General features: G+C 37.5%; 1 protein-coding gene across 1 annotated transcript in view; it reads right to left on the bottom strand.

The window, feature by feature from the left end:
- The window catches only part of PLA2G4A (phospholipase A2 group IVA), a 53,621-nt gene that overhangs the window by 23,227 nt on the left and 16,059 nt on the right, over window positions 1-14,335 (bottom strand). The window contains exons 5-11 of the mRNA XM_070939291.1: window positions 13,805-13,842; window positions 13,129-13,258; window positions 11,062-11,198; window positions 8,618-8,840; window positions 7,256-7,370; window positions 4,528-4,665; window positions 3,951-4,043 (exon numbers count right to left, since the gene is read on the bottom strand). Of these exons, the coding sequence (XP_070795392.1) occupies window positions 3,951-4,043; window positions 4,528-4,665; window positions 7,256-7,370; window positions 8,618-8,840; window positions 11,062-11,198; window positions 13,129-13,258; window positions 13,805-13,842 (874 nt within the window). The remainder of the gene's footprint in view (window positions 1-3,950; window positions 4,044-4,527; window positions 4,666-7,255; window positions 7,371-8,617; window positions 8,841-11,061; window positions 11,199-13,128; window positions 13,259-13,804; window positions 13,843-14,335) is intronic.

The following is a 14,335-nucleotide window of genomic DNA, read 5'->3' as shown; positions in this document are numbered from 1 at the left end:
CTTAGATACAAGCAAACTGGAAAAAGGATATTCTCAATGCTGAAAAGGACAAAGGACCACCAATCTAGTCTCCTCTTGGAATTCCTGCTTTCTGAGACTCTCAAATCAATCTCCTGGAATTACATTAGGACCCACTTCTGTAACCATCTCCCTACTATAAATAATAGCACAAAATTAGTTCCTTGCTGCTGGTTCTCATATGATCACTGAAATGTATCATTACATCTTCAGAAGTGAGCAAGCTATTTCCCACTGGACTCACTAAGCCCTTCATAAAAGCCGTAATATAGAAAAAGAAAAGAACCCTACATCAAATGTACCATGATCCAAGAGGCAGACAAGCTTTGTTAACATAGGGATCTGTCTCAGAACAGCAGCTGAGGGAAAAAAAACACACAACTCTAAAACACTGCTTCAGTTTTAGACTCTTTCTACATTACACCTACTTATAATAAACAGTACTGCGATATAATACTGTTTTAGTGCTCCATCTAGTTATCCAATATTAAATCAGTTTGGCATTTTAAATGCATTACGATGACACTGAAAGTTGGAAGCTAGGAAGTGAGGAAAACTGGTTTTAGGGCTCAATTCATGGTTATGATATCCAACACAGTCTGGCATACTAAAAGCATTTCAAATACTTTCAAAAACATCTTAGTATGAGCGGCTCTGATTACTAGATAACTCCAATATTTTTCCTCCTAAGAGATAGATTTCCAAACTATTTTTGTACATAAGGAAAGAAAGGGGGCAGGATATTTTATTCTTCGTATCAAAAAACTGACATTATTCTCCAGAGTTCATTATGAAAGAATTAGATTATCTTACTCTTCAGGAATTCTTTTTATTATTTCTCAAGTAAATGTTCAGTTGGGAGTGGTTTGCATTTTAGAAAGCAAGTAGATCACTTCCTTAAAAGAATAGTTGAGAGTGTGACTTTTATAAGAGTCATGCTCTCACGCAATGGCCATCTGATTGCATGTCTGTGTAGATCAGTATCAGGGTTATCCTGTGGCCAATGCACATATTTTTTTCAACTCTGCAATAAGACTGACTCTGCTTTAAGGATTTCTGACTAACACCATGCAGTACTGTAACAACAAACTATCAGACGTTCAATGAGAGAATGACTACATCATAACAACCAACCAACCCCTGAATAATTTAAAAAGGAAACAGAGAAACAGATTTAACTTTAAAATAAAGGTAGTCCTTGACTTACGGCTAGAATTGAGCCCAACATTTCTGTTGTTAAGTGAATTTTGCCCCACCTTTTTTGCCTCCATTGTTAAGTGAATCCCTGCAGTTGATAAATTAATAATCAGGTTGTTAAGTGAATCTGACTTCCCCATTAACTTTGCTTATCAGAAGGTCGCAAAAGGTGATCACATGACCTTGGGACACAGCATCAGACATAAGTATGAACCTGTTGCCAAACATCTGAAATTTGACCACATGATCATGGGGAAGCTGCAACAGCCGTAATTGAAAAATGGGCATAAGTCACTTTTTTCATTGCCTAATAACTTTGAACAGTCACAAAATGAAACACTGTAAGTCGAGGACTACCTGTAATGCAAAAGTTAACCATATCAAAGTCAATGAAATCAATAGGATTAAGCATGTTTTTAGTTTTTGGAAAAATGTTTTATTCATTTGGGAATAAGTCTCAATGTCTTTGAAAGACTACAGTATATACAGTATTTCTCCACTACAGCAAACAGGCATGTAATGCATAATTTGAATGGTTCTTTTGAATGAAGTACAAATTCACCAGTTTTAGAGTATAGGCAAGCAGCTGCTACCAACTAGCAATTTATTTTAGATGCTCCCAAATTTTATTACCTAACCTTTTAGGAAGAGATGAAATTTCCTGTAGGGTATGTGGAACTGCAAATTAGCCAAAAATGTACATAGATATATTTTTCTCAGCCACAGTATTTCAAAAGCCTGACAACTGCCTGGAAGGCAGGAGGAGGAAATGATGGGTTTCTGTAAGGGATCACAGACTAAAGTAAGAGCTGTCAACCATGAGTAAATAAAGGAGTGACATGGGTGACTACTACAATGAAGACATTTTCAGAGACAGCTCATCTCCTGCATTCTCTGTGGTCTATTTGGAATGAAATAAAACGATGTATAGTATTCTACATTTCCTCAAAATAGATTTAGTATTGCTTTAAAAAAATTTGTATTGACATCTGATGCTTTGTTCTTGTCCATTGTAGCAATTCTTCCATTTAAAATTCTATGTCAATTTTTATATAGTCATATCATGTCATGCAGACAGCCAGAATGGTGCAGTGATTAAGATACTGAATCAGGAATGGGGAGACCCAAGTTCTAATTCTCCATCAGGGATAGAAACCATCTAGGTGACTTTTGGGCAAGTTATTTTCTCTCAGCCCTAGACTAGGAAGGTGAAAAAATATCTACCAATCGATACTGGCGCAGTATGAAAGATTACGTTCCATAATTTTTAAGGAAAAGGCTTCCATTCTCCCGAGTTTATGTGGGCTAATAATAATAAAGCAGCATAAATTACGGCGGTTCCAAAACCTGTGATCATGTGGACTTCAGAAGGATCTCAAGTGAATTACAGGAGTGGTTGCAATTTCTCCCCCAAGATTGCTCATGTTTTGACTGAAACAAGTTTGACAGATGGCTAAATTTATGGATCTAGCCATCTGTAAAAAAAACAATGATCTTGTTGCAGGAATTTTTTCTTTCTATTTGATTATTCTTCACTTGTTCTTTAGTTCATGAGGGAGACAGATAACAGTCTCTAATATAAGCTGCATGGGGGAAATAAGCCACATGAAGTTTTCATCCTTAACAGATGAATAGACATTCATTCAATGAATAAACAGAACAATAAAACTCAGAAAAAATAGACTACAGTTCCGGTAATCAAGCATTGTTCTTACTAAATATATAGCCAGATGCTTCAGACAAGCTTCCACACAGGACATAAAGGCAGGGATAGGCTTCAAAAATTTTAGCCCGGTTGCTGGATGGGCGTGGCCATGGTGGGCATCGCCTAGTCAGCATCCTGTACTGGTGGGGGCTTTTGCCCTCCCCGGGCTCCAGAGGCTTTCCTCGAGCCTCTGGGATGGCGAAAACAACCTCCCCAGGCTCCTGAGGCCCTCTGGTGACCAGAAATGGGCCCATTTCCATCCTTCCCGAACTTCCGGTAGGCTCAATTTTCGCCCTCCCTGAGCCTCTGCGCATGCCCTGTACTTACCTGCATCCAAAACAGCTGCATGGGAACTCCTGGGAGGGGAGGGGTTGACAGGGTGAGCCAGGAGTGGGATTTGGGAGTTCTCTGAACTGCACAGAATCTTACTAGAGGTTCTCCCAAACCCCCAGCAGCCCACCCCTGCATAAAGGCAATATTCTTTCCTAATGATATTCCATACTATTGGAAGGAACATGGCATCCAAGCTGCTTATACTGTATAAAGTCCATGAATTTGTCTAAGCTACTTTAGCCCAGTCTAAGCTACTTTAGCCCAGGGATCCCAAGCCTTTCTACACTGGTAAGTGCATATGGTGAACATTCTTCTTACCCAGCTGCAAAACCTCTGAAAAGAACTTAGCATTCACAACCTGGCTATCATGGGACACATGGACAGTTGCAAAGTACTTCCTTTATCAGATAACCATCTCCATCACCTTTAGATTCCATCCCTGCAGGTCAAGGTGCCCTACAGGTATTCTGTACCATTTCTACTTACTTTTTTCTTTTTTAATCGGCAAGTAGGACATTTCCAACCAAAGCATTTACACTGTAGGTTATTACTTCCTTAAGAACTAAAAGGTGACATGGAAAACAGATGATCTTGGAGGCTGGGACTTTGCTTTTCAGCATACCAATTTTACATTTGTTTAATTATTTTTAAACAGAAATATCAACATAGACACATGCTTCAACTTTTATTACAATACCTAATTCTTCTTCCATTGTGGGTCCTTTATTGTGGCTGTTAGAAACCCCAAGCACTCTGTTGATCAGTATAGCAAATGCACTTCCCCATACACCTGAAAACAAGTAAAATATTTTATGTATATAGATGACTGATAATTTATCCTTTTAATATAATATCTTTATTAATTTTCAAAGTCAGACTTTAACGTACAAACTAACTTATAGCATTTATTAAATTTAAAAAATAACTATTATTACACTACTGTAAAAGAGATCGCAGGAACAGAGTGAAGAAGAATGCAAACTATGAAGCCTTACACTGGATAGAAACTTTCTGTTCATCTACCTGTAAGGATTCACTCATAGGACTAGAAAAGTCAAATGTGATTCATACATACTTTAACTGTGTGTTAAACTACTATATTTGGGCTGCAAATGTCTATTTGGTAGCAGAAAGATATACATTTTTTAGATATGATACAGTAATGGTACTGTAAGTTTTGTCCTTGGATTTTCAGAGAACAATGGTACTATTTTTTTAAAAAAAGAATAATGCTTGGGCATTATTTACTTTCTGAGATTTAATCTAGTACTTACCCATTAAGAAATGCAGAGGATTCTCTTTGTATTTTTTCACTACTGTGCCCATAAAAAACTTGCTACCAAAAAGATTGGGAGTCATGAAGGTTCCATATTTAGCCATTCCAATCTCATAGGGACTGAACTCCACCCAATCTGAAAGCAGCAATAAACAATGATTAGAACAGACAGAGAAATGAGGAGTGACTTAACCTACTACAAAGGCAGTGCTTACAAACAGAAGTTTGCCACTGGTTCAGACTTCTGATTTTCTCACACTTTTCTCCTCCCAATATACATATATGAACATGTAAACTAGTATAATCAAATAGTTTGGGTCAAGAAAGATCTTGGTTCCAACTAGAGAATCATAGCAAAAGACCGAACAAAATGTTAAGCATCTGTTGAAATTGTCACTTAGTATTAGATACTAATACTGTTTTGATAAATTCAACAATAAAGGGATAAAGTGTTAACTGAAAGTGGTTTGCCATGGCCTTTTTCTGAGATGTTTCTTCAACTTCAGTTTGTCCTCTTCCTTCCTTTCTTCCTCCCTCTCTCTTTCTCCATCCCTTCTTCCTCCCTGTTCTATCCTACTTTCCTTCCAGTACTTCCTCCCCTCCTCTTTGAAGCAGTTACATCTTTCACAAATTTCATTCCGTGGGGGAGTAATAGGTCCCAGCATTCTATAAATTAGCTTATCTCGAGTACCTTTGTTGACTAGAGTTGCCCTATGATGCAGCATTTTGCACAACTGAAGGTTACAAAGTGTCAAACAGACATGAGAGTTTTGGTAGTATAGAGATTTGATTGTTTTTGTGTGGAGAGTTATTAGCTATCTCTTTTACTAATTTTACATTACTTGTTTTGCTCATATGTTTTGCTTTATTGAGTATGGGATTTTGATCTATTACCATAAATAAATTGATCCATGATAAAAAACAAAAACAAAAATTAGAGCTGGGCACCAACCCACAGTGAACTAAGTCCCACTGACCAACTGCAGCATCACAAAATCAAAATTCATACTGAGCTGCCAACTAATACACAGTAGATAATAAATATTAAGCAATTCTGCCAGTTCAGTGACTTTACTAACAGAAATGTAATGCAGTATTAATGTATTAATAAAAATAATCATTTTCACTCACCTCCCAAGCCCTGGAATTTACATGAAAGCTAACTTTCTTTCTATTTCATATACACTACATGTAGCACATATTGTTTTAACAATAAACCTACTTACTTAACTATGTGCAGCACATGCACATGCACAAAGGTACCAGAATTTTGTTTTTTTAGCATCAAGAGAATGTTTATGTTGATTTATTTACATCATTAAAAAGCAGCTGATTAAAACACAAAGGACCTATCTGATTCATAATTATTATCTTAAAAAGTCTGTGTCACTCATATGTGTCTGCAACAGAGTAAAAAGAACTGTATACTGATACAACCACTAAGCAAGCACCAATTCTTTCAATCAATCCAGACCAAAAGCATCAGTTTCATCTTCAAACACTTTTGCTCCGCCTTTAATTCTAGATCTTTGTCATTTTAATTTCTTCTTTTTGGGTTGGACAAAATAAAAATCAAGCTTTGTGGTGTTTACTTGAAGCAATATATGCTTTTTCTTATAATTATGTTTCGTGGTTCAAATCTCTTTCACTTCCTTTTTATAAAGCTATTGGATAAGGTCATCAATGTACAATTTGACCCTGTGCCAGTGTCCTGTCATGGTGCCTGGAGCTGTGCAAACAGACTAAGTGGATTTTGAGGGGCCCCATTGGCCCTTCAAAATGAGGACTTTTCATTTTTAGTTTTGGAATAGGCTACCCTTCCATATTCAAAACTGATATGAAACCTGGGGATCATCTTTGACTTGAAAAGAAGGTGGCAGATATAGAGGTACTTTGTGTCAGGTCCAAGAAACCAGAACAGTTTTGTGAGTAGGCCAAAGTAGTTTCTTTATTGTTGATCACCTATTTACAAGACTTTTACCAGAAATTGTATTTTCTTGGGAACCAGCAGATAAAGACTTCAGTAGTGTGGCCTCTGCTACTTCCTCCCATGGCTGAAACATGTTTTTACTGCCCCCTCTAGTTTAGCCAGTGATTCTGCCACTTTCTATAGTTCCATCTTGTATGTCAATTGTGTCCATTCCTGCATTAAGAGGCCCTTCATTTAGTTACTCATATCCTGATCATATCATGCAATGCACCCTCTGTGATCTCAAAGATCATCTGGAAACTACAAGTAATCCAAAATGTAGTAGAACAGGAAGTGACTGGCATAAGCCTGTGTGACACCCATTCCTGCACAAGTTGCACTGATAGCCAGTGAGTTTCCAGAAGCAATTCAAGATGGTAGTCATTACCTCTTAAATACGGTCAAGTTATCCGAGGACCACCTTCCATGGTTTCTGCTCATCAGGTAAGATCTACATAGTTGGTATGTTATCTGCCATCTATTAACAGTGCCATCTATTGGGACCCAACATACATGCCTGCCCTCTAGGATAGCGTCTCTCTAAAGATACTGTACATGTGCCTCTCTCAAAAAATGGGGTTCTAGAAGTCCTTAAAACTTCTCCCAAGCTCTGAAGTAGGGTGGTTGTTGAGCTCCTCATGGGTGTGTTTTGGATAATTTGTCTTGTCTGGAAATTCATTTTTTTCCTATTCATTCTTGAATAGGATGGTCTTAAATAAATAAAGGCTGACTGAACCCAGATAGTGAGAACACCGACCTGCAAACATCAGTTCTGACACATCAGGTTTAACATGAAGACAGGTAAAAAGTGGCAAAGCTGACTGTGCTTTGTTGACTTTTTCCCTCATATAAGATAAAGTGATATCCATTCTCTGCAAAAAGGAAACAGAATTATGTAGTTTAATATTTGAACTGAAGCTGATATATTTATTCATATTTCATATTTTTAATCACCTATCTCCCTCAGAGTTTTACTTTTTTTAAAATACAAAAAAGTTACTTCAGGTTACTTCATTATGGTCATAAACCAGCTGAACATACACCAAAAATGTAACAGAATTATCTACATGGAAATTATAAATTAATAATCTTGTAACAAAGACTAAGAAAGCCTTCTCACTACTGATTAGTCTGGTTAAAAATCACAAGTTGGTGATTACTGGTTCTATTCATTAGGCTTATAAAGCACTCCTACTCTTTCAGACTCTGAGCAGCTTATGTGCCAATAACTTTCTATAACTTTCACAATAAATACTAATTATAATAAAAATTTAAAAACAGTGAAAATATTATTCATATATTAGGAAACTCAAAGGATATTCTCATCGGCTCAAAGTTGACTCATCCTTCCATCCTTCCAAGGTCAGTAAAATGAGGACCCAGATTGTTGGGGGCAATATGCTGATATTGTAAACCACTTAGAGAGGGCTGTAAAGCACCGTGAAGCGGTATATAAATCTAAGTGCGATTGCTATTGCTATTTTCAACTGATGTACAACAGTTGAAACAATATAACAACAGGTTATATTGCTGATGTAAATGGGTATTATTTAATTTTATGTGCTAAAATAACAGACTATACCCATGATGGTGAACCTTTCTGATGGCACGCAAGCCGTCGCCCCAGTTCAGCTCTTCTGCGTATGCGCGCGTGCCTCCCACTGGCCAGCTGGTCTTCGGGTCCCTGCCACATATGCGTGGGGTGTGGGGCGCATGCAGGGGGGCCATGCACACATGTGCAGAGGGGGCATATGTGGGGGGCGTGTGCGCATGCATGGGAGTGGAGCGTGTGCGGGGGGCTACACACACATGCGTGGGGGGCAGGATGAATTTTTGACATTTGAATATTTATGATAAAGTGGTAATAGAAGTATTGGGTAGCTACTGCAGCTTTCTGGGTAACCAAAAGGCAGAGCCCAACTCACATTTGTATTAGATTATGTTGTAGTTATAACTAGAATTCAAACCATTGGTTTAATTATGATTAGCAGAGTTTTTTCATCGTTGTCTGCAGTTTCTACTACAAAGTCAGCAGTTCTGATGCATCAAGCTGTATTTACACAAATATTATGCACCTAAGATTTAAACAGCTTCCCTAAATCTTTTGACCAATGCTTACATTTTGAACCAGTGTTTCTCCTATCAACATTCCGAAGATATCTGTAAATGTCACAGGCTGCCCAGACCTCTTCTTTTTCCATAGTGCTTCAATGTATCGCTTCACTTTCTGGGGTGTAAGTAGTTTCAGTGGGGTGTGACTAATACTGTTCCTCAACTCAACATTTATCTCCTTTGGCCCTTTCACTGGGAAATCTGGATGAGAATACAGGGTTGACATGTACCTATGAACAGACCAAAACAATATTTTTAGTGCACATAAAAATGGACCAAAGATGGTCACAAGATCTTCAACCAATAATGGTGACAAATGAGGGGACGCTCTCCAGGACTCACAACTACTGCTTAAAGAGCAGGTGGCAGTCTCGGCTAGGAGGGCCTGTGAGTTAGGCCTTTCTTGGACCAACATTTCCTACTCACTGTTCCCCTCACCTATGTCACCTCCTATCTTGACTATTGCAATGTGTTTTACATGGAACTGCCTTGAAAAGTATCTAGAAGGTTTAATTGGTTCAAAATGTGGTGGCCCACATGGGTTTGGGTAAGCCTAGATTTGCACATGTCACTTCTCTTGTGGAATAATCAGTTGCCAAATTGCTTCTGAGTCCAACTCAAGGTGCTGGTTGACACTTTCAAAGTTCTACATGGCTTGAGTCGATGTTATTTGAAGAACCATATTTTCCCAGTCATATCTACCCAACCCGCCATAATGGGAAAGCAGGGAATCATATGGGATCATCTTAAGAAGGTCCATCTAGCAGGACAAAGAAGAGCTGTTTCTGTAATGAGTCCCTCTCTGTGGAACATCATCCCTGCAGAGATAAGATTGGCCACCACTTTGACACCCTTTTGCAAGGCCCTGAAGACATAGTTCTGCCAGTGGGCCTGGGGACCCCAGAATTAAATGGAGCCCATCAAGTGGCTGATCTAATTATTATCACTGGTGGTGGGGAGAGTTATTAGTTTGTTGTACTGGGGTCTTATCCTTACAAGCCACCCGGAGTCACCAAGAGTGAGTTGGGCAGCCATGTAAATTTTTTAAATAAATAAATAAGAGAAAAGCGGAGGGGAGGAGAAGAAAAACAAAACACTGGTGAAACTTGTGTATTTTACGTTTATCTAAAATAATTTATATTATATATACATATTTAATAAAACTTTAATTGTTTATAAATACTCAGTCCTCTAATTAACTGGGACATACAATATGTATTTCTCTAATCTCCATGTTTAAGATAGCATGCTACCAGAAACATAGTTTTTAAGAGAGGAGATTACTTCAATTTAAGAATTCTAATTTCATCATTTGGCAGCAAGATTTTAAATTATATTTACTGATCCTCAAAATATATCTGACAGTAGTTATGCCATTTTTTAAATTTCATTTTGACTAAGTTTATTCTAAAAAACTGACAAAATTTCATCTAGGGCTGCAGCCTCTTTAGCCTTTACAGCAGGAAAATATTAAGTTTGTTAATTGAATTTATACCATTGTCACAATTGAACAGACTATCAATTATTAGCTATCAATATAAAATAATAGAATATTCCAAGAAAGAAAAAACAAAGTAATATTATAAATTAAAGTTGTCTTACTCCTACCTATTTCTACTTGCCTTCCTAGTCCAGAACTCAGATGCTTGAGTTCTTTTTTAAATTTTGACAATATGACCTATGCTACCAGACGACTCAATCTTTCATCAAGCAGTAAGAGAACTTTACTCTAGAACAGGGGTGTCAAACTCACAGCCCGTGGGCCAGATGTGTCATGTGCTGGCCATGCCCACCCCCATTTTGGCAAAGGGGAAAAAAGTTGTGATATGTCACATGACAATGTGACACCGCAAGTTTGACACCCCTGCTCTAGAGTCAAGTTCTCTTAATGCTTGATGAAAGATTGAGTCATCTGGTAGCACAAATTCCCTGGGAAAGCTATCTTCAAGGGACTGTGAATTTCCTTTTATTTTATGCTCTAAGAACTACTAGTTTTAGAAATCAATCAAATCCATTATTTTAAGGATTCAGTAATAATAAACAATATAATTGCTTTCATGTTATGAAGTGATATTTTATTTTCAGTACATTTAAAGCACCCTTGAGCTATACTGAAGATTTATTGCAGACAATTTTAGCTGATTAGTGAACCATACACTGTAAGTATAAGTTTAAGGCAAATTTGTTTTTATAGGTTTCAATTTTCTCAAATAGTGTAACTAAAACATTAAAAACCTAAATTGCAAGCTTTTATTAACTCAGAAAGATTTTTAAATCACCAAACCAAAGAATTAGAAATAGAAGTCAACCACTAGCTAAAAGCTGATTTACCCTTTTTTAAAAGATTTTGGCAATTTAGCTATAGAATCAAGGGATAAAAAATATACATAATAAGAGTAAGGTATTGCCTATTAAAATAAAAAAAGCTTTTTTAAAAAAAATCAAACTTGCCATGTGGATCCAGATAAACCAGCAATATATGTTGCACAGTCTAAAATTCCAGATTCATACAGTGCTTTCATTACTCCAGATAATCCCACAGTTGCCCGAAATCCACCTCCAGATCCCAAGACTGCTATTACTGGCACCTGGAAAAACATACAATGTAGATGCCTTCTAAGGTATTTATCACACAACACGAGCAAGACATTATATAGTCATGGTAACATTATATAAAACACATAATGTAACCAGGGGGTGGGTTCTACTTACCTTTACTACTGGTTCGCAGCGGGGCTGCATGCGTGCATGAGCGTAGAAGCTTCTGCACATGCGCAGAAGCGTTTTGATGACATCGGGGTTGGTGGGTGGAGCCTCCCACTGGTTTTACTACCAGTTCTATAGAACCAGTGCGAACCGGGGACAACCCACCACTGAATGTAACAGAAAACCCACCCATCCAAAAAATCATTTGTTCACTCCTAAACACAACCCATGGCTTGTATCTTTCTTCATCCAGCGTTTGAAGAAACATTTGCCAAGAGCTGATCTGTATTTAATACTCTTCAGAGAGATCAGTTTTGAGGTTTTTATAGGAAAAAAAACAATAGGCTAGAAAATTCTAATCTATAAACAACTTTACTAACCCACCATTTTAAAAATTGGAGCACTGACCTGTATGTTAGCATGTCATTTATAGTTACTGTCTCTCTCTGCCTTATGCATGAAAATTTAGAAATAATCTCTAATTTTACTTTAAGATATTCAGTATAGAGAAAGCATACGTAATGATAAATTATTTGTTAATTTGTTTGCTGTGCTGACCAAAACCATTTCTGGACCGTTTAACAACACAAAAGTTCATATTTGGACATTATAAGCAATGAGAAATGTTTGAGAAAATAAGAACACTGTGTATATCTCCTGTCCTTTCTAGTTCCCATTTTCCCACATATCAAGACCGCATGTCTCACAGATCAAACAAATGTTCCAATAAATTTTCATAATTTCAACTCAAACAAACCAAATAAAATTATTAGAGGCTAGAGGTTTTTTTTTTAAAAAAAAAAAAACTTAAGCAGTTATAATTAGTTATTACTAGAATAACTAACTCTAACCTAATTAGTTAGAACTAGACTTAGCTAGTTAGGAAAGCAAACAAAGTCTTAGCAATCATGCATAGCATTAGGCAAAGCACTTGATAAGAAAGTTTAAAGTGTTTTGCTTAAGATTAAAAACCAAAGTTTTCAACTGAAACAAAATGATATGAGAACTTCAACAAGTATTCCAGATTTGGAGAAACCGAGTGGCTTGCTGATGAGAGCCTTGATAGTACAGTGGTCTACGCACCCTGTTATTAACACAGCTGCCTGCAATTTCTGCTGGTTCGAATCTCTCCAAGGCTCAAGGTTGACTCAGCCTTCCATCCTTTCTAAGGTAGATGAAATGAGGACCCAGTTTGTGGGGGCAATATGCTGACTTTGTATAAAATATACAAAAGTATGAAGGCTATTGCTTAACGCATTGTAAGCCGCCCTGAGTCTCCGGAGAAGGGCGGCATATAAATCAAATTAAAAATAAATAAAAAATAAATAAATGAAAGTACATGGAAACAAAAATTTACAGAGAGTTGAAAGGTGAAATAGGATTTGAAGTTACAGTAAAAAAAAAATCTAATGCAATGTAGCTTTGGATCATTGTGGGGTTGAACTAAAGACTGCTGGATATAAGCCAGTGATGGCTAACCTTTTCCAGACCGAGTGCCAAAAGTGCACATGCGCGTGAATGCATGGCTGAACCCCCAAAATGCAATGTATGTGGCCCCCTGCATGCGCCCCATCCCTGCGTGACCTCTACATGCCCCCTGCCCCTACACATGCGCACATGGCCCCTCACATGCCCCCCGCATGTGCAGCAGAGACCCAATGACCCAATGAGCTGGCTGGCGAGAGGCACGCATGCATGCGCAGCAGAGCTGAACTGAGGCGACGGCTTGTGTGCCATCAGAGAAGGCACTGCCGCCACCTCTGGCACATGTGCCATAGGTTCGCCATCATGGATATAAGCCCTCCAACTTACATCACGAATGGAGGCCAAATCAGCTCCCAATAACTTGTTCAGATGATGCATTACTCTAGTTTTCCGCTGCTGTCGGAATTCCTTCTCTTCATCACACAGAGCCATGCTGAAACGGAGGTCTGTTGAAGAGCTGCTGAGCAAAACACCTGTTTAGTCCTAAAACTCCCACTTAAAGAACAATTTAATCTACTTAAGTTCTATGCCAATAATGTCCTGCTCAAGCATGGACTTTCTGTAATGCCACTTAAATGATGGTTTAATAATATTTAAAGTGCTGAATTTTTAAATATGTTGGTAATGCTTGCAGCTCCAAAAGGCTCAGAAGGAAGTGAATTGTCTGGCTTCACTGCCATCAGTTTCAGGCCAAATTATAGTACCAAGATAACATAAATCATGCTTGTGGATACATGCCAGAGGAATTCAGTGAAACATAACTACAGATAACGCAAAATACAGGACTGCCAAATAAATATACACAGAACTAAACTACAGCAATATCCTACGTTGAGATCAACAAGACAATCCTGCCTATCTCAATGGATTCTCAATCCTATGTCATTGTAGTCCAATAGATCTTTATGATACAGTTTATACATCATAATTGCACAAAAAAGGAAGACATGTCTCAATGCTATCATTTCTTCAAATACACTTTGTGAATACCAAGATTACTTACCAAACTTCAAGAGAGACCTCCAATATGACTTCTATAACCTAAACAAACAATGTTATAACTGTATCACAATTTTTGTCAAGAAATTTGTGATCTATTGTCTTATAAACAAAGGAATCTCGCCTAACATTAATCACCTACCAGTTTATATTTTTTTCTAACTTTCCAGGCTTTAAAAGCCTTTTTTAAGTCACTACATTTTTCTCAAAAAACATTGTTATTTATATTTCATACTTTTGTTTTATTTAAATCAAGAAGTGGTATGAACTATTTTTAAGAATAAACATAAATATATTTCCTTGGTCTCAATACATTATCAATACAGTTGAATACTATCTCATATTCACTCACCATTTGGATCACAAAAACACAAACTGCAGAATAATTTCATATTAAAGAGAGGAGGGGAGGGGAGGAAAGAGATTGGGAGGGGAGGGCGGCTGGGGCAAGGGAAGTTTTACATCTTATATTCTCTGGAAGACACGGGGAAAAAATCAATATATGTTCCTAAGAGAAGGAATAATATATGACTTA

Source organism: Pituophis catenifer, unplaced genomic scaffold (genome assembly GCF_029215685.1).
Source record: "Pituophis catenifer annectens isolate HBS135680 unplaced genomic scaffold, rPitCat1.0.hap2 SCAF_3, whole genome shotgun sequence".
NCBI lineage: Eukaryota > Metazoa > Chordata > Lepidosauria > Squamata > Colubridae > Pituophis > Pituophis catenifer.
The sequence above is the reverse complement of the archived record's forward strand: the minus strand, read 5'-3'. Positions and strand labels throughout refer to the sequence as shown.